Source organism: Aethalodelphis obliquidens, unplaced genomic scaffold (genome assembly GCF_003676395.1).
Source record: "Aethalodelphis obliquidens isolate GAN/ISIS:26980383/991018 unplaced genomic scaffold, ASM367639v1 scaffold22, whole genome shotgun sequence".
Lineage (NCBI taxonomy): Eukaryota > Metazoa > Chordata > Mammalia > Artiodactyla > Delphinidae > Aethalodelphis > Aethalodelphis obliquidens.
Window position 1 is genome coordinate 20,707,864 of NW_020837966.1, and position 26,090 is coordinate 20,733,953.

At 42.9% G+C, this 26,090-nt stretch overlaps 1 protein-coding gene across 1 annotated transcript in view; it reads right to left on the reverse strand.

Moving 5' to 3' along the window:
• PDZRN3 (PDZ domain containing ring finger 3) overlaps positions 1–26,090 on the reverse strand; it is a 247,078-nt gene that overhangs the window by 209,776 nt on the left and 11,212 nt on the right. The window contains exons 2-3 of the mRNA XM_027121408.1: positions 21,139–21,225; positions 14,600–14,707 (exon numbers count right to left, since the gene is read on the reverse strand). Of these exons, the coding sequence (XP_026977209.1) occupies positions 14,600–14,707; positions 21,139–21,225 (195 nt within the window). The remainder of the gene's footprint in view (positions 1–14,599; positions 14,708–21,138; positions 21,226–26,090) is intronic.

A 26,090-nucleotide genomic window follows, 5' to 3' on the forward strand; every position in this document is an offset into this window, starting at 1 on the left:
TCATATATCCTAATAGATCTGACTCCATTCTTCGGCCAGAGGCTGGGGCTCACATGGGCCATCAACAGGGCATAATGTCAGAAAAAAACATCTGCTGCTAACGTGGAACGTACAGTTCTTTCCTCCACAGGAATGTTTCCAAACTGCTGGCCACTGCCTTTCAGTGAGCCATGAAATCAACCCACTCGGTGGCAGACAGCATTAGAAGAGAAAGAATAAAATAGAAATACCAGACAGCTCTGCATGTCCTAAGGGTAAATATCTCTCATGAACTTCTTCCTCAGTTTTTAGACACATATACCAGGACCTGCTCACGTTAGTGAGTGCTGCACCGGGTTGTATATAAGCATATTTCTTGCCAAAAAAGTTTGCAAAATGCTCTTTCAAAGAGCAGGGTAGCAGGAGAGGCTGCTGGGGCAGGACTTACGTATCTATGGGCTGCATCGATGGACAAACAGGCACACTATACACAGCTACAACTGGAATGCAGAAAGATAGTATAGATTTTCAAAACTTTATAAAAACAAAACTGTATCGAAGACGCATTCCCTGATGTCTGGCCTATTACACGATTACTCACCTTTCTGCCTCTGAAATTCTTTACCAGTGATGAAATTATTCCTCCCTGTGGTGGACTCAAACTTCTAAGAGCTCCTTCATCCCTCCACCAACCAAACTCAAGCGCCTACACAAAGTGTAGCTCAGACTGACACATGGCAGCAGTGGGCAAGGTGAAGTCTGGAGCGTTTGACCTTATTGGAGGTGGCATAAAAGGACCCGAGGGACAGGATGCGCAAGGCATCCCACTGTCAATCTCCAACTTGTCTGACTGCCTCTAGGGACAGAGTCAATCTGGGCCCAAGTGTTTCCAACACCATTTGGTAAAATAAGTGTTATCTACATGTAACATATCTACACAAAGTGTACGTCTCGGTGCGTATGCACAGCCTGAGCACGTTCACTGACCATATCCAGACGAAGAATAGGACGGGACCAGCGCTCCAGAAGCTCTCCTGGGGCCTGTTCCCAGTCACCATCCTCACTTCTAACCCCACAGGATAATTCTGCTCTTAATCAAAGAGAAAGCAAGGTTCAGGCTCAGAGTCTTCCCCAAGCAACAGTATCTAGATGAAACTGACCAACTCTACACTTTTACTGAGCAGGTGGTATACAACTGACTCGAGTTTGCGAAATGCTTGTTCAGGTTTGCCGATCAGCGTGAAATGCTAAACTGACTATACCATACCCTGATTTTCCAAGGAGGATGGTGGATTCTCTCTCTGTTGCAGGGTCTATCAGAAGGACTAATTTCCTCTCTTACATAGTCTTGAAACAGTTTCACATCAGCACTCCCTGGAGATGATACGATGTTATTTTTTAATTTTTTTTGCGGTACGCGGGCCTCTCACTGTTGTGGCCTCTCCTGTTGCGGAGCACAGGCTCCGGACGCGCAGGCTCAGCGGCCATGGCTCACGGGCCCAGCCGCTCCGCAGCATGTGGGATCTTCCCGGACCAGGGCACGAACCCGTGTCCCCCGCATCGGCAGGCGGACTCTCAACCACTGCGCCACCAGGGAAGCCCACGATGTTATTTTTATAACCGTTCTGACTTGTACTTCTCACACGCATCACGCTTGAAAAAAAAAAAAAAAAGACTGGACTAAGCTGATTCCGAATGAAAAGAAACATCGATTTTTCTCTTCTTAAATCTCTACTATTTTAAGTTTTAAAAGATCACTTGGAACTGGGATCAATTACAACAAAAGGCCACAAACAGATCACATTGAATGCCTTTAGTGTTCTAATAATGGCAAAAAATAACAAACCCTTACATGGACTTAACTTTCAAATAAACTGAAGAAGAAAGGAAAAATATCATTGCAATGGAAAAAGCAACTTCCTTCCCTGGCCTCTTCTCTCTGAATTAGTGTAATTCCCTGTACGTTCTGTTAAATCTAGTAAATTTAAGCAGAGGAGACTCTCTGAATTTCACTTTTAAGATGTACTTAACGTGTCAGGCAAATTAACCTAATCTTACCTATGAATAGGCTTCGCAGGTAATTCAATAACCTTGTCAAAACAAAGATTTCCTTGCCTGCACTTTACGTAATACCACCTGCCCAAAGGATTCTCCTTTCATTTCTCACAAAGTGTAAACAGAGGTTATTAAGCAGGGACTACATTTGAAACAGCTTAAAACTTCATCTGATTTGTCTTGGGTCTCCAATGAGCGGCTCATACAAAATAAAGACGAAATCTCACAAGCAACTCGTGTGAAGTCCATGTATTCAGGCATATACACTTACTCACAGATTCATATATATGTATACTCATACACGGACTCATATAGATACATACAGTTTTCACAAGCTCTCGAAGCAGTCCTAAAACAAATCTTATTTGTCAAAACACGGTCTACTAAACGTCTGTGACTAATAAAAGTTTAAGTGTGGTTTAGAACTTGATGAAAACGCAGATACCAAGGTTAAGGTGACGTTTCTCTGAAAATGATTCAGCCCAATGCGGCATTTAATGTCCTTCCTCTATCTGATCGTGTTTCCCTCTGCCGCTTCGTATACCAAAGCAATCAGTCCTTCAGATACCAAGATGCTGATCAGGGCAGCTGAACGGAGAAATTATAAACTTCACCGACTTTGTTACCACCATCATTAGTCCTTTAAAAGGAAAGGGGAAAGGAGATCTTTTTGCTAGCTTTCAATCTTCCCTTTCAGTCACCAAAGAAAATTAAGATGTTGCTCCACTGATAGTGAGTTTCCAGCTTTCAGTAAAAATATGACATATTTTTTTCTTGCTTGATTCCCTCTTCTCAAGTTCCTTTATCACCAGCAATTCTATTCCAAGCCCCCAACATATGTTAATATTACCCCACCCCAAGGTTCCTATAAGCACACTGACTCTTTCAGATATTTCAGACAACGATACAAAGTATCTGAAATCCACTAACATGGCTGTAAAAAATCATACATCATCCTGTTTTACTTGTGCTCCTACCATCTCATTTAAGCTAGGGTTTAGAGCAAGTAATATTATGTGTTCCACATGCAATTTCCATGTCTCATCAGACTCTAACAAGTAGGCCATTGTACCCTGTGATTAAGCAAACTGATTAAAGTTTTTTTCAAGACACTGCTTACTATCCGTAAGGTTTTCTATTTTCACCTTTACTGTTTACCGTATTTTTCAATTTTTCTATGTTGGTGTATTGCACTGACATCAACTTATAAACGTTACCTTAAAGAGAAGTTGACGTGAGTTGCCATCTTAAGGGAAGATTTTGTTCAAAGAAATACAAACTCCACAGTTTCAAGAAAATCCCAATATTCCTCATGAGTCAATATAAAAATGGAAATCGTAATCAGTTCAGGCACTTTAAAAATAGCTGATATTAAACATGAATTGTTTTACTTTATTTTTAGAACACTGAAGTCAGCACATATGCAATGAATTACCAGGTTCACACTAACATGTAAACTAAGAATTATTCCTGATTGATCAATTACCGTGATTTATATGGCCTTAGGAGGTGATAGCTGTTTCTCCATCCAGATTCAAAGGGTCACTAATTAAAGAAAAGAAATCTAAAACAAATTAAAATTATTTAAATTAAAACAAATTAAAATCTATTCACAACTGCAATTTTGGGTTTATGAAACTGTACCATAAAACCGTCATCAAAGCACTGGCTTGTTAGAAGGTCCTTCCAGCCCAGCCTCTACAGAATGACAAGAAACACCACCAGCGAAGCTAACCACCTGGGTGGGGAGTGTTTATTCTGGAGCCAAATTTACAGTTTTCAGACACGTGCATTATATTCTTTATTGTAGCAACGTTATGATACACGTACAGGCAGACCTCGTTTTATTGCGCTTCACCTTTCTTGCGCTTCGAAGATTACTGCATTTCTTACAAATGGAAGGTCTGTGGCAACGCTGCGTCAGGCAAGTCTATTGGCACCGTTTTCAATAGCATTCTTGCTTCGTGTCTGTCACATTTTGATAATCTGCAATATTTCAAACTTCCTCCTGCTTGTATTTCTTATGATGATCTGTGATCAGTGATGTTTGGCATTTTTTAACAATAAAGTGTTTTTAAATTAAGGTCTGTTACATTTTTTGTAGACACAATGTTACTGTACACAACAGACTACAGTGTAGTATAAACATCACTTTTATATGCACTGGCAAACCAAAACAATTCATGTGACGCCTTTTATTGTGATATGTGCTGTACTGCAGTGGTCTAAAACTGGACCCACAGTATCTCCAAGGTGTGCCTAAATGGTGTCCATAATTTACAGAAGAAAGCAATGCTCAGAGGTGAGGAGAAACTTGTCCAAGGTCGCAAGGCTAGCGATGGTAGAATTAAAATTCAAAACCTGGTGTGATTCCAGAGTCTGTGACTGCTAACCACTCTATACAGCTGACTGCCTTTCTCAGGGCCCTAGTATCAGCTACCTTCCTCTGTCCATCAGTCTGACATGGAAACTCCCCAGAGCCAGGGACCACATATGAGCTCTCTAGGCATCTTGGCCTATCTCAGTATTAGGGAGAATACAGCTCACCTCCAACAAGTAGAACACATGCCTGCTGATGGTTCCTCTTCCACTGTGAGCCTGAGAACTCACTCAACATGAAGATTTTCAACAAGCCACGACCAGAGATCACTCTATATAATGCATCCCCCCGACCCCAATTTTTAAAATAAACACCGAACAGGAGTTGTATGTGTCTGGCTAACAAATTCTCAAATCGACGTGTGTAGAAACATGAATGTCCTAGTAACAATCATTCCAGGAAAAGAACACACACTGCCTTCTTTGGACAGTGACTGCCAGCAACTTCTAATCCACCCCAGAGTTTCTACAGATAGTGAAAAATAAAACATAAATATATTTAGCTCATTTTTAAAAAAACAGACTGGCACGTCTCTTTGGGGAGGTGGCAAGTGGCTAAGAAAGCAAACACTCTTAGGCTTTCGGTTCTCTTGGTCCCCGAGAGCTGTCAAGTGACTCATGAGGAGTAGCAGGAAAAGAGGAAGTGATGAAAGATGGAAATTAAGAGAATCAAAAGAGCCAAAAAGGAAGCAGGGAGCGCTAGCTACCCTCAGGAGAAGAGAGATGGGACCCAGACTGTCTGCAGTTCAAATGACTGTCAAAATAGACACAGACAAATAGACAAAACAGAAGAGCCAAAGGTCTTCTTGGAGCAACGTGGCACTCTGTGTGGCCGAGAACCCCATCCCAGCTGCCCTCCCCCAGAGGCTCATGGGAATCATTCATCACCATTGCACGAAATCGTGCTGTTGCAGCTTCCCACCCTGGGGTACTGGGAGTTTTCAGTGAAAGTGGCGTAATTGCAAATCAGCGCTTGCAGCCGCCAGTCCACCTGAGTCTTCCACGTGTCATTCCCAGTGACAATTCCTAATCTAACTCTCCCTGCTCCTGTTCCCAGCCCCCTCATCTATAGGCCCCCTGCTTAGTTTTTGTTTTCAAAATGATGTGGACCTACTGCTTTCAAAGGTTCTCCCAGGGCCTCTCCCACACCGCTTATTTTACATATACTTCATTGTTGATAATTTCAGTCAGACCATTCCAAACATACCTTTCAAGTCCGATAAAAGTGCACCTAGGGCTTCCCTGGTGGCGCAGTGGTTGGGAGTCCGCCTGCACATGCAGGGGACACAGGTTCGTGCCCCGGTCCGGGAAGATCCCACGTGCTGCGGAGCGGCTGGGCCCGTGAGCCATGGCCACTGAGCCTGCGCATCTGGAGCCTGTGCTCCGCACTGGGAGAGGCCGCGGCAGTGAGAGGCCCGCGTACCGCAAAAAAAAAAAAAAAAAAAAAAAGTGCACCTAACTCTTTGTGTCTTACACCAACAGACTGAAAGACAAAAACTTAATTTTTAAAAAAATGACATGGGTTCTTGCTCTCAAAACCCCCATACTTAAAGATAAGGGTCTAGATATGGTGTACAAAGAAGACAACTGAATATAAACTGTATATTATCTGTACTGTTGTCAAGGGTTTGTTGTTTTGTTGTTGTCTGGGAATTACCAAAGATTTAATTTTTCGACCTAATCTTTATTCAAACAATTTAATGGGGATGCCAGTCACTTCTGATTTATTCTTATTTTAAAGTGCTTTGTGGATGATCTAAATAACTCTTTTTACTAAGGGTTGACCATGAGGGGATAGATTTAAAACTTCTGGGGAGCCACAACCCCCACAGAAGTACAGTGTCAAGAGGAAGTAAACTCTGATAATCTGGACAGAGAATGGAAGGGAGGAACTTCCAACAGCCTGGTTCCAGCGTCTCAGCATGAGCTGCCCACCCATCTCATATGTGAGGCCATCTGCTAGGAGCTTTTGGAAAAGAGAAGGACAAGTAACATACAAAAGGAAACACACAAGCAGGAGTCAGCTTTGTGATACTTAAAACTCAAAGGAAGCTTCTAACTCATCGTTTTTCCTCTTTACTGTTTTCTGGATTATAAAAAAGAATACTCACTTCTCTGGAGAAGTCCAACATTATAGAAAGGTGACTTAAAAGATGTAGAGTTTCCCCATAATCCCACTCTACGACTTTATATGTAACTTTAAAATGTTTTATTACCTCCGAGTACGTTTTCCTATGAAAAGACTAATATACATAAATGTCTTTAAAACAAACAAATTGCATCACGCCATATGTTTTATTCTTCACCTAACGTTTATCTGGCTGGTGTGCAGTGATGTCTGTTACAAACATGTTCCCTGAAAACCTAGTGTTTTTTTTGGTAAAGCTAGTTTTTATAGCAAAACAGTAATAAGAAAATAAGAACAATAATAAATATTACCAAGTCAATACATCAGTACAGTCATTAGAAAAAAAATTAATACAAAATGTTATTTTTTTAAAGGCAACTGGGAGGAAAGAGGAAATATTTGGTATTAATTGGTCACATTGTTAATTCTGAAAAGTATGTCTGCCTGAAACAGTTCAAGGTTTCCTCAATAACCTTGCAGCAGCACTACATTCTGGCTAAAACACACAAGAGGAAAACAGATCTCAGAAGTATTTTGCTGACTTCTATAATTGGCTTTGGTATTAAGTTCTTGTATCAGATACTAAAATTTGAATTTAAAAAAAAACCCAAACAATTCTTCATATTGGCCCTTAAGAGCAAAAATCCTTTGACGTATGTTATCTCCTTGCTCTACTCAGACAGCATGACAGGTAGGGGAGACAGAGAGTAATGCTCTTCCCGTTTTAGACATGAGGCACGCGAGGCTCAGCATCTAGGATACTAAGACCACAGAGCGAATAACCTGGTAGAAACCTAAACCTGGGGTCCTCATTGAAACCTCAGGGCTCTTTCCACTTCCACACGTGCCTGCTAATACTAAGGAAATCAGCTGCTTTCATTTTGCCAGAACTTCTATTGCTATGGTACAGGCTATAAGAGTAAGATGAAAGTGAAAGGCGTCTTTAAACAGGGGGAGGAGGGAAAAAGAACTGAGATGCAACAAAGGTGTCCACTTTCTTTTACATCTGAAGACCAAAAAGAATGACTGATACATTATTATGAAATACACACCATCCCAATGAAAGGAGAGTCATTACTTCCAAATGATAATGTCGTCATTCCAAAAACATCGTATGAGTCCAGCCAGAGATAACAAGTCCAGAGTCGAACTGTCACCCCTCCTCTCTTGTGTCCATGGTAAACATCACTAAATGATCACCACACTCACCCCCACTCAATCCAGACATGGCCTCAGAATCCTGCCGCATAGAAATCCAGGGTACAACACTGTCGACCAACCGAAATCGGTAACTCAGATGAAACTCTAGTCTCTGCCTCTGGAAATGGAGAGTTGAGGCCCATTACTAATAAGGGGTCTCTAAAACCTGCGTATTTTTGCGGCTTAAAAAGAATCTTCTCAACATAGCTTGAATTATACCACATCTCTTTCATCAAAACAGATTATTTGTGTAACTGAGGTAACAGAGATTTCAAATTGACACAAACAGGTTTTACTTCTCAGGAGGATAATTGCCACAGAATTTTTTCCTCTCCTCTGCTGAGTGTGGTCCATGGCTATCAGTCACTACAGAGGACAACAGCATAGCCTCACGTGTTTATTTTTAATGTCACCCCCAAATGGCTTGTGCATATCTCTGCCTGTTGAGCAATAATAGGTTTCCTGCACACAGTTACACAAGAAATACCGAGACTTTCTTACCCCATAATGAAAGAAAAATGTAATTACAAAATCACCTACTTTAGAGCACATTTTTCCTCCCCAAATCAAACCAAAAATAATATAGAAATATTTTAAACAATGTTCATCAACAATTTTTACTTCACTGATAACATCTAAGCAAAGATCAGAGTTTTGATTCAAAAGAAAAGAGTACATTCATCACTATTTCAAAAGGGATTCCTCTAGGAGTTGCAAATCTTCAAAGAAGGAGGAGAAACTTAAGCATGCAGACTTGGACTGGAATAAGAGGTACTGATACAGGCATAGTTTTCAAAATATATAAAAGGACGAACAGAGAAATAGAAGGAGAGAGGTGTGTTGTTGATGATGATAATGTTGTGTGTGTACGTGCATATTTCCATTTTCTAGCTCTGTCTGCTGAGAGTGCCTAGAAACAATGAAACCTCAATTATAACCTCGTATAATTATATATGATCACCCTAGCACCCATATTTTGGTTTCTAAATGCCACTCAATGGAGTTAGAGCTACTTGGAAAAAGAGCTGATTCTAGGGCTGGGGCAAGGAGAGCACAAGATGAGCCTGGGACATCTCGTGGTGCCACAAAGTAAGGAAGTGCTCAGAAACTGATGGAAACATGAGAAAAGGACAGAGGTACTAGCTTTAAAGAGCGCCTTCTGGCCCAAACTGGCCAAGGTGACCACCAAATTATAAGAATCCATGAGTCCATACTGAAACAGACAGACAGACACATGGAGATAGGCAGAAAAAAACAGGGAGGAAAAGAACACTTCTTCTTACAACTCATAAACATAGAAGGATGTACTTAGTAAATCACCATTTGTCAACCATTATAATAATAATAGTCAAGTAAAATCCATAAGTGGGTGCTAAAACCAGTGTATGAGAGTTTGAGTCGCGGCAAGATATTTCCACAGCCTCAAAGTATCCCCCCACCCTCCCCGACAGGATACAAGACAAAGGAGAAACCAATACCTTTACAGCAGAGAGACGTGGCAGATAAGACTTTAACCAAGCAGCCCAAGTTAACATCACTAATAAAGGGACAAAGTGGCATCGTGTGACCCCCGACAGGACGCGCTGAGAAGGACACACTATCACTTCTTTGGTATTCCTGCCCAAAATGTATGGCCTGAATCCGTACTCATGAGGAAACATCAGACAAACCCAAACTGAGAGACATTACACAAAAGACCTAGTTTGTGTTCTTCGAAAACATCAGTAGCATGTAAGACAAAATACTTGAGCCACTGCTCTAAAGGAAAGGAAATCACGAACGATGCCAACTCAGTAAAACCTATGATCTGCGGTTTTCTCTTGCTATCAAGGACACTGTACGGATTATTAGAAATCTGACTAAATTCTGTAGATGAGACAATAGGGCCCCACCAATATTAATTTCCTGACTTAGATAAATGGATTGTAGTTATGTAAGAGAAGGTCTTACTCCTAAAAAAAAATACACACTGATGTATTTAGGAATAGGGGTAGAGAGAGAAAGGGATAAAGTAAATGTTGTAGATGTTAGTGCTGGGGGAATCTGGGTAAAGCCTGTACAGGAATTCATTAATGCAAGCCTGAAATTACGTCAAGATAAAAAGTTAACAGAAGAAAAAGAGCGTCTTCCTTTTTCTAAAACTAAATGCTTTTGCAGGTGAATTCACATGCCACTCTGCCATTTTAGTTGCCGGGAGAACATTGTCTTCACTAACAGATAGTAAAATCTTGCTTTACCAGGTAGCCTAGCTCGGGAAGGGAAGGCAGTGTTAATCTGTTCTAGTCAACCCTGTAACCCAGCCTTTTTAGCAATGACAAACAAAACAGAGAATGACTGATGTACACAAAAGCCACTGAGCTTACAGACCTTCTGTGAACACATGCTTGGGTCTTCAAACCATAACACTCCAAGATGAACACGTATTTACAGAGGATTGTACAAAACAAAGGTTAGCGGCAAAAGAGGGCTTCACTCCCTGCCTGCACTGCACTCGGAGAATAGCATTTACTATCTCAAAGCAGAAGAGGACATTGCATTTAGCCCAGACAACTGTCACAGAAATTCACTTACCGCCAAATGAGAGACGAGTACAATGCAAGAACGAGCTTCTGAGCAACGCACCTTGCATCATAAGGTTGGGAACAAGACAAATCTCTACCCCAGTCATTCTCCCTGGGGTCCTTATCATAACCCGAGGTACTGCTGGAAATCTATGGAAGCATTTTTCATTGTCACAAGGATTGGGGTGGGGACCAAGGATGCTAGAAGCCCTAAACGCACAGAGTCTCGGGCAATGAAGAATTATTGGGCTTCCTGAATAACCGTCCCGTATCCCGCCAGACATTAGTAAAGGTAAAGTGACAAACTTTTTATAATTACCTGAGGGTACACCCTAACTCTGTTTTACATATGAACCCTGAGGGGTTTTTTGTTTTGTTTTGTTTTTGCAATTTAAATGCATACAGATTACACACCGATGTTCACAGCAGTATTATTCACCACAGTGTAAAGATGGAAGCACGCCAAATGTCCATCGATGCATGAATGGATAAACACAATGTGGTATATACTTCTATACATACAATGGAATAGTATTCAGCTTGAAAAAAGATGGAATTCTGACACATGCTACAAGTCCACAGATGACTGTGCAGGCCATCATGCTAAGTGAAATGGGCCAGACACAGAAAGATAAATACTGTATGATTCCACTTATGTGGGGCACCTAGAGTAGTCAAATGCATAGAAACAGAAAACAGAAGGATGGCAGCCAGGAGCTGGGGGAAGGGGAGGAGTGGGGGGCGGTTAACGGCTACAGTTTCAGTTTGGGAAGACAAAAAAGTTCTGGAGATGCATGGCGGTGATGGTTGCACGATAAAGTACTTAATGCCCCAGAAAAGTACACTTACAAATGGTTAAAAGTTTATGTTACGTATATTTTACCACAAATTTTTAAAAATACACACACACACACACACACACACACACACACAGAGATGCGTGTAAATCAAAGGAAGACTGTATTTAATTGTGCCGTATCTTAACCACAATCTGTTCACCACCGTGGAAAATCCAATCGTGGACGGCGATGCTGCTTGTGGTGCCAAACTCCACAGCACCGCCTTCCTGGACCAGCAACTTCTGTCGCCGGTGCACCGTGCCGAGACCACAAGGACACGCCAGCGTCTGGCAACAAACATCACAGTGTCTTCTAATGCGGCTGTGCCCAAGCGTTTACATACCGATACATACATTTTATTTTTATTATAAATGATCTTCCTGTTACTTTTCTATTAATGTCAGTATATAGGTTCTACCATTAGGTGTGCATGTATATAAATATTATTTATGAATTTCGTTTCATGAGAGTATCGATGGCATTTCACAATATTTCTGATAAAAAACGAGGCGAGTGTGCTTGGCTCTGATGTGGGTGAGAACTACAGCTCCGGTCTCAAGGAACAAAGAGCGGTAGGAACACAGTAACCGTTAACAACTCTGCACTGAGGACGAGATTTAGTCAGTCTCTATGGATTTAATATAAGCTTCCTTTTGCCAGGATGAAAGTTTTTATGGTGAAAATCTAGTGGGAGTTTGCTCACTCCTCTGAAAAGGAAGAAATATGGAGGAAAACTAGAAAGCCGCTGACTCTTCTTAGTGAACCCACGTGCACACTTAAAATAATCAAATTCATGCCTGGTAATAAACTCAGATACAGACAAGGTGAACAGGAGAACATCGTTTTCAGGCATGGGAATCACTGTATCATGTCGAAAGAGATTAGGATTTGACGGAGAAGGGCACGGGGTGTCAATTGCAATTACACATATGTTGTTTCTCTATTGTGATCATCCTTCTTTCCATCTCAACGCTGGGACATGATTAATATTTTACATACTGTCCAAAAGGGGAATGTGACTCACCAGAAACCGTACTAAATGTTTCAAACACAGATCCCCCTTTGCCAAGAGAAAATCCTGCCCAGCTGTACATTTCTCATTTGCAAAACGTAAGAGCAATGAAATTCCATTACTTACAGAAACTGGCTGTTCCACCAAACCCTTGGCAATAGAAGCTGTACTTATCTTTTGGAACAATAGTCTCAAAAAATGTATTCTCGGGCTTCCCTGGTGGCGCAGTGGTTGAGAATCCGCCTGCCAATGCAGGGGACACGGGTTCGAGCCCTGGTCTGGGAAGATCCCACATGCCACGGAGCAACTGGGCCCGTGAGCCACAACTACTGAGCCTGCACTCTGCAACAAGAGAGGCCGCGATAGTGAGAGGCCCGCGCACCGCGATGAAGAGTGGCCCCCGCTTGCCACAACTAGAGAAAGCCCTCGCACAGAAACAAAGACCCAACACAGCAAAAATAAATAAATAAATAAATAAATAAATTTATTTTTTAAAAAAATGTATTCTCTCTTTCTTGAAAAAAAGACAGTAAGGATGCATTTGAGCTCATGAAAAAGCATCTTGCCCAAGCAAATTCCTGGTAGGGAAAATCCACCCCCCTGACCGGGGAAATATGAAGATTGACCCTAAAACGTGCAGCAAAAAGATCTCCAAGTTTAAGAACTCTTCAAAAAGTCAAGAGGGATGTAGCAGTATTAATGATGTCCTTAAAACAAAATCAAGTATCCTTTTTTTTTTTTTAATAAAAACGTCCCATCTCATTTTTTTTTAAGATGTTGGGGGTAGGAGTTTATTAATTAATTAATTTATTTTTGCTGTGCTGGGTCTTCATTTCTGTGCGAGGGCTTTCTCTAGTTGTGGCAAGCGGGGGCCACTCTTCATCGCGGTGCGTGGGCCTCTCAGTATCGCGGCCTCTCGTTGCAGACCACAGGCTCCAGACGCGCAGGCTCAGTAGGTGTGGCTCACGGGCCCAGTTGCTCCGCGGCATGTGGGATCCTCCCAGACCAGTGCTCGAACCCGTGTCCCCTGCATTAGCAGGCAGATTCTCAACCACTGCACCACCACGGAAGCCCCCAAGTATCCTTTTAATATGTAAACCGTCACACTGCATCCACTCTTTCAGAGAAGTAACTCTTATACCCTAACTCGTTCAGTTTGTTTTCTTGGGGAGATATAACCATCTGTTCCCCTAAGGATATAAATTGACCTGAAGTGTACTGCTTTGCACATTGCAGAATTCATCCAAATGAGACCAGAAAAGCGAGACTCTGTCCTCCTCTCCCCAATGCTCCCTCCCCCGGAAGCACATGGCCACATTCCGGCGGGTTACGGGAACTTCCCTCGTGGCTCATCCCATGGTCAGAGTTCCCACTCGGTCCAAGGTTTGAAAGAGACCACACATATACTCAAGAAATATAGATGCTATGCAAATGTGTGCTTGGAACATAAAACATCCAGTGGTCACAGTGCCATTTTTCCAGTTTCCTGTTTCATGTGCTATATTATGGCTACGGCCCATGGGTGAGTTTCTTACGGGCTTCAACAACTCATCCTGGATTCTCGTATTTAATTTTTTCCTCATAGGAGAGCCAACAAATTGAGCCCATGTATATATATATAATTTACCCATTAAAAGAGCAATCAACGTAGTCAAAACCACCAGCAAAATATAGTCATTTGTATCAAACTTTGCAACAGGAGCCCACACAAGCAGGCCATGAATCACTCTTTCCCTTTCAGCAACTCGGAGCATGCTAGGACACGGTGTGACCCTATTCCAAAGTGTCCTGTGGCGGGGCGGAGGGAGCTACCTACCTCCCCCGGTGAAAATCTACAAAGCCCCTAAGTAAAAGTTTAAAATGATGAGTGAAAATTGAAAACGAGGAAGTCGGTGATGAGACGAGTGACCATCCTGAATATCAACCTTTGCCTGCACGTCCCCGGACAATCAATTAGTACAAGTGACAACAGGCAGAAAAGACACGCATAAAAGAGGGATCTGTAGAAACAACTGTGTGCTGTGAGCTCTGAGGACGTTAGAGTGATTCCAAAGCTGACACAATGATCCCCTCCCTGGTCACCGATCTGAAGAGTCACCATTTGCACCACAGGGACTGCTCATCTGGTTCTAACTAACACACGACTCCCCAGTGGTTTTCACACGAAGCTCTAACGGAAGAACGCAAAACAGATGCGCGGCCGCGTGACAAGAGCCAAATCGTGAATAAGCCACTCGTAATCTGGCTTCTCTGCACTGAACGTGAACAAAGGCTTAAGAGCGAGGCAATCAGCACCCAGTCTGGTCCCACACCCTCAGAGAGGTCTGACTCCTGCGCCTCAAGGGTCACCAGCTGAGGCCTCCCTGCCCCACCGAGCACCTGCCTTGAACCGGATGAAGACGGGATGCCATTCGGCCTACAGAAGACCCTGGCAGTGTCCACATACCTCGATAATCCTGTCGTGAATTTGCAGGCCTCCGTCCTTGGCTGCAGGTCCGCTGTCGACTATTTTGGATACAAAAATTCCTTCAGTGGACGATCCATCTTGGTTGTCCTTTGGGTTAAAAGAAACACACACGTGAACGCTAGGCATTGAGTTGATCATGAAAATCAAGCTTACGCTCTTAAAACAGTCACGGGTTCTTGCTGGTGGCACAAGTGGCAAGGGGGTAAAAGCCAGCTGTTTCCCCCGATTTCTGTTTTAAACTAAAAGTAACGTGATAAAATAAGTCAAGCCGTACCAAAAGGTATAAAATGATAAGCCCCTGCCGTCTCTAACCCACTGTCCTTCTACCCCTTCACTGCATCGAGTGGCAGTTTATCCATCCTTTCCAAAACATTTTAATGTATTTCTTTCTTTCTTACACACAGAAATGGGATTATGCTCCCCACGTTCTTGGGGTGCCTGGTTGGAGATTCTCCACCATCAGGCCCACTGTCTACCTCACTCCCCTAAGTGACTGGACAGTAACCCCACACAGGGATAATGAGCACTGTTTACAGTTGTTGCTATTAGAGACTGTGTCACCTCTAATTCCTTTCTATCTGTGTTCTGAAATATCTTTGCTAGTATATATCGGGGCAATCCCTAGCAATGGAACTGCTGGGTCAAAGGGTACGTGTATTTGATAGACGTCGCCAAACTATCCTTCAGAGAGCTTGTACTTACAGCTCATTAGACAGAGTGTATTCTCACATCCCCACAAGCACAGAGTATTATAAAACTTTTAAATATCCAAGAATCTGATGGCGAAAATAGGCGTTTTATCTTTGTTCTGATTTGCATCAGAAAAGCCCACCACGACCCCTCCCCCTTCCTAATAAATTCTGATCTCCAATCTTCTTGAATTCCTTTAGATCTTTCAAAGTCCAGACTGAAACTTTCTGGGAAAGAAGACAGCTCCATGCTCAAAGTCCTCCCTTTATTTAAAATCAAAAAGCTCCAACTCATAAAAAAAAAAAACCCTCACAGCTTGTTCATGAACTTCTTTCCAAATAGCACTGGGATGAATGCTCTCCAAGTGTGTGGATTAAATTTCTCGTGATTAACAGATGGATTTATAACTGCAATGGCAAAAGCATGTGTTGTTTCCAAACAAAAAGCATTTGGGAAGTAAGTTCAGGATGTTCCACAAAAACTCCAAAATCTACCACCATGGCAATTTCCCTGACATAACGCCGTTAAGAAGATCTACTTCACTACTAATTTCTCTACATGCAAATACATCAAAATTCCATTTGTTAAAAAATAATTATGAAAATACAACATTTTCCTCTTTAAACTGCAAAACAAAAACAAACCTATATTCTAAAGAAGGAGAGACATGGCTTTGAAGTGGCTCCATCTACCCCTTGAAGTGTAACAGTAGTAACCAAGGGTGGGAAAATGCACATTCTCTACCTCTTCTCTCCCCTCCCATCCCCGCTTCTCACAAAGACACACACACACACACACACACACACACACACACACACACACACTATATAATGTTATAGATATGATTCAAAAGACACCAAAATCACAAGCAAAAATGAACCTTAAGTGTTTTTCCCAACATTTATCCCCACAAGACAAAGATAAGTCTCTCACTGCCATCTGGATTCTATCAACACTCTTCCAGGAGAGAACGGTCTGCAAGTCTGTGGGTGTTGTGCTGGATCAACCGGCCCCCAAAGGCACCCCTGGCCAGCATCACAGCACTCCGCTCAGGCCTTCACTGTCTGAATTTCTATGAGGCTCCTTTCTCTCTCACAGCCACTACTGATGATGCACGACCCCCAAGGCATCTGTGTAGCTCCCTACGTGCCTATATCAGATACAAAGCAGTGCAACAGCTTCTATTTACTGAACACACATTAGGTACCAAGTACGTAGTGAGCGTACTCTGTCCGCCATTTAATCCTCATAATAACCACAACTGGTATGTAATATTATTATCCATTTCATAGATGGAAAAAATCTGAGACAGAGAGGTTAAGTAACCTACTTAAGGTCACACAGCTAAAAAGTGGCATAGGTCACTTTCAAACTAAGGATAGGTTGATTCTCTTATACAAGCTCTAAGTGCAATGCTGTCTCCCATTGAGAAAAGTCTCAAAAATACACATGAATTCCAACATTCCAGGCTATGGGAATATTCCACTAGAGGAACCTGAAGAGTCTCAATGGACCACAAAGGATTTATGGACAAGCTTGAGTTCCCTAAGGGATGATGTCAATATATCAAATGAAAACAGATCTGTGTTTACTCTGATTTAACTGTTTTGCATTTCTTGGCTGGGGAGGAAGGGGGGAAAAAAGGGGATGGGATTTGGGCTTTGGCTTGTTTTTCAGAAAAATACATCGTACACAAGTCATTTTTCTTAAGGAGCATCAGAAAGTCCAGGCAAAAATCAGAGAGGAACAGGCAAGAGCAAACACCACAACTGAGCTTAAATAAAGACAGTGGTAGGGGATGGTAACAGAATTCAAAAAATACAGAAAGCACAAAATAAAAAAAAAACCAATCAAGCCCGTCGCTGATAGCGAGACTTTTCTCTTAAGAGCCATCTCTTTAGTCTTTGTTTGTTGGCTCCTCTCCTAACACATTTTAAGGTACAGCTATGCACGAAGGTGAACCAAGATGAATTAGGATTTGTTTGCTTTTGTTGGCTTGAGAAACAGAAAAATGAAAGGGACTGTTTTCATCCCAGGGGTGCCTGACAATGAAGTATATTTGCCAAAGGCTGAAGGGAAAGGTCTGATACACCAAACTGGGGGCTGTTTCTTTAGGGATACGAGCACTCATGAATGGGTGATGTGATTTTGCTAAGAGTATCACGGACTGCATCATGCAATGAAAAGCCTTATGTCAGAGCCCCCGGCTGGGCTTATGTCACAACCCAACCAAGCATCCAACACAGGAATTCCTTGGGAAACACACACGTCATCCGCACAGCGTTCTACTTCCAGTAACTGACAATGAGTGCGCATTGTTGCTTATGCTGGCTTTTTAGCATGTTCTCAATGACCTGCCAGATTTCCAGGCAACAGTGAAGAATCCATTTAGGTTTCCCTTTGCTGTTTCTGCTAATCAGGACAAGTTTTTAAAAACACAACGGCAAACACATGCATATGGAATTCAATCTTCCTCCCCAGGGCCATGCATGGAGTTCTTGCAAAAAGACCACATAAACTGAGAACACTTTTGAACGCTACAAAATTGAGTCTGGTTTGTGCTTAAATCACTTTTTTTAAAGGAAAAAGAAAATGACCTAAAACATGTTCTTTGGTAAGTCTGAGGAAAAAAAAAACCAACAACTGCATTCTAGTGAGGCTGGAAGATCCTTTCACCCCTGGGGAGGTGCAGAAACTAAACACCATCTTTTCGGGCTTTCCCATAGTCGGCTGCCCAACAATTGTCAAGCCGTAGGCTTGCCTCTCTATTTCAGGCATTTTGCAAACATCAGGCTCCCTTCTTCTATATATGCTTTGGTGTGTGCAGAAGAGATCTTCCTAGTTTGGGCGCTTTTGGCTGCAGAAACTTCTAAAACATCTAAAAGTGAAATGCATCTTCGCTTACGGTACTTGTTTCTTAAAACTGGTAATGATGGGTATGGAGAGGAGGAATAAAAATTATGAACAAAAACCAAGTACAGGGCTTCCCTGGTGGCGCAGTGGTTGAGAGTCCGCCTGCCGATGCAGGGGACACGGGTTCGTGCCCCGGTCCGGAAAGATCCCACATGCCGCCGAGCGGCTGGGCCCGTGAGCCATGGCTGCTGAGCCTGCGCGTCTGGAGCCTGTGCTCCACAACGGGAGAGGCCACAACAGTGAGAGGCCCGCCTATCGCAAAAAAACAAAAAAAAAAACCAAGTACAGTCAACTCTCTGTTATTTGTGCCAAACGGCAAAAGACGTTCTTGATGGTAAGTTGGAGAACTTGGGTCCGTCCGGTCCTGGTGTTTCCTAGGGACAATTACTGAGCCAGTCAAGCCCCAGTTGGCTCCCTCACGCCCTCCCAGGGCTGGAGAGCCTGACCCCTGGCAGCAAGAACTGAATCAGAGTAGCAGCGGGACATGCCACCTAGGATCTGAGTCAACTGGAAAGAGGGGAAAGTGAAAAGTCCCAGCCTGACACAGTGTTAGTTTCCTTTTTTTTCTTTTTTTTAAAATGGGTGTCAGGAAAACCCTGCTGGGATTTTTGTTTGTTTTTTATAAATTTAGTTTATTTATTTATTTTTGGCTGCGTTGGGTCTTTGTTGCTGCGCACGGGCTTTCTCTAGTTGCAGCGAGCGGGGGCTACGCTTCGTTGCAGTGCGCGGGCTTCTCATTGCGGTGGCTTCTCTTGTTGCGGAGCACAGGCTCTAGGCACGTGGGCTTCAGTAGCTGTGGCACGCGGGCTCAACAACTGTGGCTCACGGGCTCTAAAGCGCAGGCTCGGTAGTTGTGGCGCATGGGCTTAGTTGCCCCGCGGCATGTGGGATCCTCCCGGACCAGGGCTCAAACCCACGTCCCCTGCATTGGCAGGCGGATTCCTAACCAGTGCGCCACCAGGGAAGCCCACAACGTTAGTTTCTTAAGAAACCCCTCGAGACGATGGGAGGAACACAAGGGTGTGTGCACAGTGCTGGGGCCCAGCCAAGTGGGACTGGCCCCTACCCCTGCCCACCTTCATTCTCCTCATTGTCTAGAAGTGTGCTTTTTAAAGTATGTTTTATAAGGCAGATAATGTATTAGTTCATCATTTTAATGACTTCGTATCACCTACAACTAAGCTGTCACTTCTTGCAATAAACGGTGTGGAAGTTTCTTGCAAGAAACTGTGGCCTTGGCTAAAAGCAAAGGGAATTTAATCATAACCCGCCTCTGCTTCTCCAGCCTCCTTCTGACCACTTCCTGCCACCCCTCAACTCTGTTCCTGTCCTTGTCTGGGCTTCCCTGGGTCCGTCCACTTTCTTTTAGCTCAGTGGTCTTCAAAGATGGGTACGTGCAATGCAACACATTGGAATGACAAAAAAGCATTTTAAAAATCATATTCATATTTTAACTTCATAATTTAAAATGACTCTTGCATGTAACTTTTATAAGACAGGTAACATTGGTTCAGTAGTCAATATATTTATAATCTGTAGCTAACTAAATATGCTCAATATATATATATTTTTTAAAGTTAAGACTGCTCAAATGTATAAATGTATTATATATGGACCCTCTGATCTAGCAAACTCCTACTTATCCTTCAGAACCCAGCTCCAATGGCCCTGCCCCAGGAGGCCTCCTTCCCTACGGCTAATGGACCCCCCACTCCACCGTCCCCAGGCATCTTTAGCTGGACCCAGGCACAGCGTGTATCAGTGAGAACAGTGCTTTCCTCTCCTAACTCATCAGTTCCTCCATCTGGACTTGAGCTCCATGAAGGCGGGGGCAAACATTAACCACAGCTGGATGGCTGACACCTTCTTATCCTTTAGGATTTGCCTTAATATCCCTTCCTCTCTTTCCTGATTACTCTAGCCAATGATGGCCGTTGCTCCTTGGTAGCTACCACATGCCATCCTCCCACTTTTTACCCTTCATTGTACTTCTCCCATCTGTAATTACTGTATTTACTTGTTTCTTGCCCAGTATCACCCAGGACATAAACTCAATGACCACAGCGACCCAGTCTCCCTGGCCAGTATCTCCAAGCCCCTAGCAAACAGCCTGTGTTCAATACTTATTTGTTGAATGAGTGAATCTGATTTTCTTTTTCCTTCCCTTGACAATCTTCCTTCAAAGCTAACAAACAAGGAGAGGGTCAGCCCCAAAAAAGAGCAAGAGATGACACATACTCGGGCAATCGTGAAAGGTGAGATCCCAAAACACATCCTCTGCCGCACCCTCCCCCCTCCCCAGCCCTCTTAGCAGACATTTTCTTTGCAATTAAATTGACAGATTTGAATTCAGTCTCTCCTTTCTGGAGGAGAAGATCATGATGAATGGGGTGAACAGCTCCAGAGGGAAGAAAGAGCATGGGATGCACTATGCCACAAATGGGGGAACTGCCCCTGACTGATGAAGGGCAGACAGAGCAGAAGCCCCGATCACATGGCCAGTCTCAGAGCCCCCACTCTAGCAAAGTCACTCCGTGCAACTGCACACGTCTCACGCGACGCGCCTCAGCTCAACTGCTACCCAACCAGACACGCATCCCCAAAGCTAAACGGCTAAGATGAGCTGCTGTATGACTAGGACAATTCTACATTAGGAGATCACAATGAAATAAAAATCCCCCAAACGGAATCATTTCGCTGTGCAGCTGAAACTAACACAACATTATAAATCAACTATGCTTCAATAAAAAAATGAGATAATAAAAATCCCTGAGCATGAAGACGTTAGATACACAACGAACTCTAATAAGAGCAGAATGAAGTGACCAAGGTTTCCTACCCCTCGCCCCCCAAACCCTGACCCCTCTTCCACCTGCATTAGGGACAAGAAAAACCCATTTCAGCAATTAACATACCACACACGGCCGGCCACCGATAATATTGAATCCCAGGGAGCCGGAGTCCCGATGCAGGACAAGAGTCAGGCTTTTTGTTTCTTCACCCTGCAGGGAACAGATGAGTTCAAAATTTTATTTACAAACAGCGAAAAAAATGGGAGGAATTTTCTTTCTATCTAAGTGGACTCACGGGCTGCTGAGCGTTAAAAATCCTATGTCTCTAGGGAAGTTTAACCAGGGAGAACTTTGGGGGCCCATGATGAAACTCTGTCCTGCGCTGAAGAGGTTACAAACATTTCTTGATACCATCTAACCCTGGAGCAATCACTTAAGAACGTTTGGAGATGTCCAGACACGTGTAATGAATATTTTCTCTCAGTGACACCTCGGTCTGCAAACACATCTTTCCTATGGCCAGCCCAGCGCCAGCTGGCTGTCTAGATGACTACTGTCTGTCTGTCTCTCAACCACTGTCAACAGCAGCAATCACGTTATGTCATGAAAGATTCCAACAGCAATCCCCTCGGAGGTCTGTGTGCACGTACGGCCCATCAGTAGTCATCTGTGTTTGGGAGACTTGGCGGGAAAATGGCTCTTGAAAAGTCCGATGCAAACATGGGTGGGAAAAAGAAAAATCCTGAATCTTACTGAAAAGGGGGGAGGGGGCATGTTCACAAAGTAATGACTGTCCAGTCCTGAGGGGATGCAGAGCGTTCAACAGAAAACACTCTGTTTAAGGTGGAGGGGGGGGGTCTACGTGAGCCCCTTTAAATCAACCAAGCAGAAATGGCCCCAGCAGGTCTCAGAGGTGCAACGTTCAACAGTCAAACAGGATGGAGATGCCAGGGCACCCCAACTAACACTCTCAAGTCACAGACAGACAAATAAAAATAGATTTAACCTTCTGTGCAAACTATCACTTAATAGGCTTAGACATAAATGTTAAACTTGCTGATACACCTCTGAAACAGTTCCAACTACCTGAATGGTATGCAAAACTCCCCATGTACTGGCTATAAATTTACAATTGCTTCACTCCTGTTTTCTGTTTAAACAGGGTATCATTTAAATGCGGTATTGTTTTTCACACTTCTCAAAAACAGCACTGACAGCTCATCACAAAGAGGTTTTATTCTGCTATTTATTGCTTCCTGATGAAACCTGCGCTTTCTACTTCTGCTGGGGAAATAAATGGCAACATCTGAATGACATGAATGCAAATATCTTATTCGACCTCCACGGTGGCAAAGAAAACCACTCTTGCCGACTGTGCAGTGCCCAGTGGTTTTTCTAGAGCACTGCTTCATTTATTGCTATAGTTGTCAATGTAAAACACTGTTCCATATTTGGTGAGGAAAACCTTATGTAACACAGCCCCACACACACACACACACACACACACTAAAGACTAATGGGTCTCAGGGACTTCCCTGGTGGTCCAGCGGTCAAGAATCCATGCTCCCAATTCAGGGTGCACAGGTTCAACCCCGTTCAGGGAACTAAGATCCCACATGCTGGGCAGGGCACGACCTAAGACATTAAATAAATAAATAAATAATAAATAAAGATTAAAGTTTCTAAAAAAAAAAAAACCTAACGGGTCTTCATGTGTAAAAGTATCTGCAAGCGCTTAAAGTTCTTAGCAACAATGGCTGTTTCTCATGACTAGTTCGTGTATAGCAGAATTCAAAATATTTTCAAAAATGTCATAGAAGCCTTAGCATCAATTACTAAAACCCTGTAAAAACAAAAATGATAATTTATTAGAAAAAAGCAGTTTCTGATGAAAGAACTAGGTGTCCTATAAGAACAACACAACAAAATCTTCATTTCTGCAGTGTCATTTACTCAATGCAGAAAATACAGTAGGTAAATATAAAAGAAGCGAGCCTCTATCAAACTACTGTACTTTAACAAAAAAACAGCAGAGCCTCAGTAATGACAACCTATTTATGAACTTAAAAAAAAAAAAAAAGTCCTATTCACAGCACCACCACCCAGAGCATCTATCAACGCTATCAATCTTTATTGTTCATTTGACCTGCAACAAGAGAAGAGGCAACAATATTCACTGCTGTAAGAGAATAAAACTTCAGAATCACCTTAATAGTTTTGAGATGTAAATACAATGATGTGCAAACTGAAAGAGTTTATATCTTTCTGCCTTGGAAACGGAAAATGTTGCTAACTCCATTTCTTGCTTTGTTATCTTAGAGAGGTGAAAAAGTTAGACATACATGGGAATTGGAGAGAGTTATCATACATATCTTACATTTCTGGCTTTCGTAACTAATCAAGGATAGACACTGTACAGTCACACGGTAATCCAAGGCAGATGTCTCTGGTTGAACAAGCTCAAATGATGCACAAAGGATAACGCAGAGCCAAACGATTAAAACAGACCAGTTTTAAATCGACTGTGACAACTATTTATCCTTCTAAAAAATGAAAGAAAAATAAAGAAATCTCATTGCATTGCATTAACAGTGATAACAGCTAACCTTTATTGGCTCTTCATCATGTGCCAGAAATGATATTGAGCACTTAAGTGCTTTATTTTATTTAATAATCCAACCAATGTTATCAACTGGCACTATTACCACCCTCATGATACAGGTGGGAAGACTGACGGAGAACAAGAAAGAAAGCTGTCCCTTGTCAAAGAGCTAGTAAGAGGTCAAGCTGGGATGGAAACCGATGATCTCCCATTCTAGACCTTAATTACTGTCTACACTAACTCCCTTTTCGTGTGGAACATAGAAAAGAGTGCCACGTAGACTAGCAACATATTTGGTCTCGCCCAAGATCGTTCCCTTGTTGGAGTTCCAAAAAGTTCGACAAAGGAACTCATCATAGGAGGTCTTACCCAGGAAACCAGTTTCAGAACAGAACTCCAAACTCTTTAGTGAACTATTTATCTCCAGAAGACCCAACCTGAGATGCCCAAAGACACCTAGGTATGGTCCCAAACTCGGAGATCTCTCTCCAGGGACAGTGGAGACCAACTGAGACGACGCCTGAAATAAGATTCCTCCGCCAAATAGCAATGTGCAAAGAACGATCAAGTTAACTGTCTACACCTCCTTGCCAGATGCACTCAATCCCAGGGAAGAAAGAAAGGAGGTTCTCCTTTTCTAGAAGTGTCTTGACCCAGTCTGTTGTCTAGGACGGATAGACACGGGTTTTAGGTGACATTGCCTATTTTAGGACTAATTTACAGGACTGAGCCATCATGTGGAAGATTCAACACATGATACCGGGAGCACTGACAGAGAAGAGAAAAGCTCTGTCTGAGCCGAATTCCTTTCATTTCTCCATCTAATGATCAAAGGTCATTTCCTTTTCTCCAACACCCCGAGCTTGATCCCGATATCTCCTTTCCACTCCCCTTCTCACAAGCAACCTTAACTATCAATACTTTCACTGAATTTCTCATTCTTCAGAAGAAATAATAGAGAATTTAAACACCAGGCTTCACACAACACCACGTTTAACAGGTTAACCTTACTTCCTGCTTAATTATTTAACCTGTTCCTGGGTTCAAAATGCATCAGATCCAGGGCATTTAAATGAGTCTCACTCAATTATATCGCACTGAGTGATGACATGTACAAGTGGAATAAGGACAAAGGCTCTCATCAATACTGTGTTCCCGGCTGCTCACAGACATTATGTTAACAAGTGACACTGTTCATCCAAAGGAAAATTTAACCTATATTGCTCTGTTTTGGTAGTTTATCAGAACCCATGCTTTGAAACTTTCTCAGTGGCTTGGTATAGTAAAAAAAGAAGGGAACGAGGACTTCCCTGGTGGCGCAGTAGTTGAGAATCCACCTGCCAATAATACAGGGGAAGTGTGTTCGAGCCCTGGTCCGAGAAGATCCCACCTGTCATGGAGCATCTAAGCCCATGCACCACAACTACTGAGCCTGCGCTCTAGAGTCCGTGAGCCACAGCTACTGAAGCCTGCGTGCCGCAACTACTGAAGCCCGCGCACCTAGAGCCCGTGCTCCACAACAAGAGAAGCCACTGCAATGAGAAGCCTGCGCACCGCAACGAAGAGTAGCTCCTGCACGCCGCAACTAGAGAAAGCCCACGTGCAGCAATGAAGACCCAACACGGCCAAAAAATAAATAAATAAAATTTTTAAAAATATATATACCAATTAAAAAAAAAGAAAGAGCTCTGTTTCACAAAAACAACTGAACAACCGCAGCATCAGCCTTGGGAGGCACGTATTACATCAATGCTCTACACCTGAGAAACTGAGGATCGAGAAATGCATACACTTGCTGAAGATCACGTGGGACCAAGAGGGAGGGGCAGGGTTGGAACCCAGGTCCACAGGACTCCAGCACCCATGCCGTCCCTCCTGGGCTGGTAAACATGTGCACCCTACCCTAAACTCCTTTGCCTCAAAAGACACGGCTTTCACATTAAAACGTCATGAAGGATTAGACATCTAATTAGCTTTGTAATTAGAGTTTTAAGCAAGGCTTCTTTGGACTATGCAATAACAGTGGCAAAGATTAGAGTATCTATTATACCCTGAAGGGTGTCATAAGAATACTATACCTTTGACAGGAACAGGGTGATGGTTAAGATCTTGGACTTCACAGTCAGAACCTGAGTTGAGTTTCCTCATTCTTAGAATGAGGACAATAATGGTTTCTTCTTGAAACATGAATGAGACAGACTATCACTGCCTAGTGCCCCCGTACAAGGCCTGGCCAATAGCAAGGGTTCCAAACACAAGCAGAGCACAGGGTGGGCCGGACACTAGCACATCTCAGCAATGAGGCCATGGTGCTGTTTAACCACATAAATGACTCTGCTACAAAAATCTGGAAATGAGGAATGTCTAATCCTAAGTTAACTTAGTCTACAGCAAGTTTGGGAGAGCTGAGACCTGAAGTTAAGGAAATAAAGACAGTTGTACATTCATCCCAACATCTGGCCATCTGATGGGA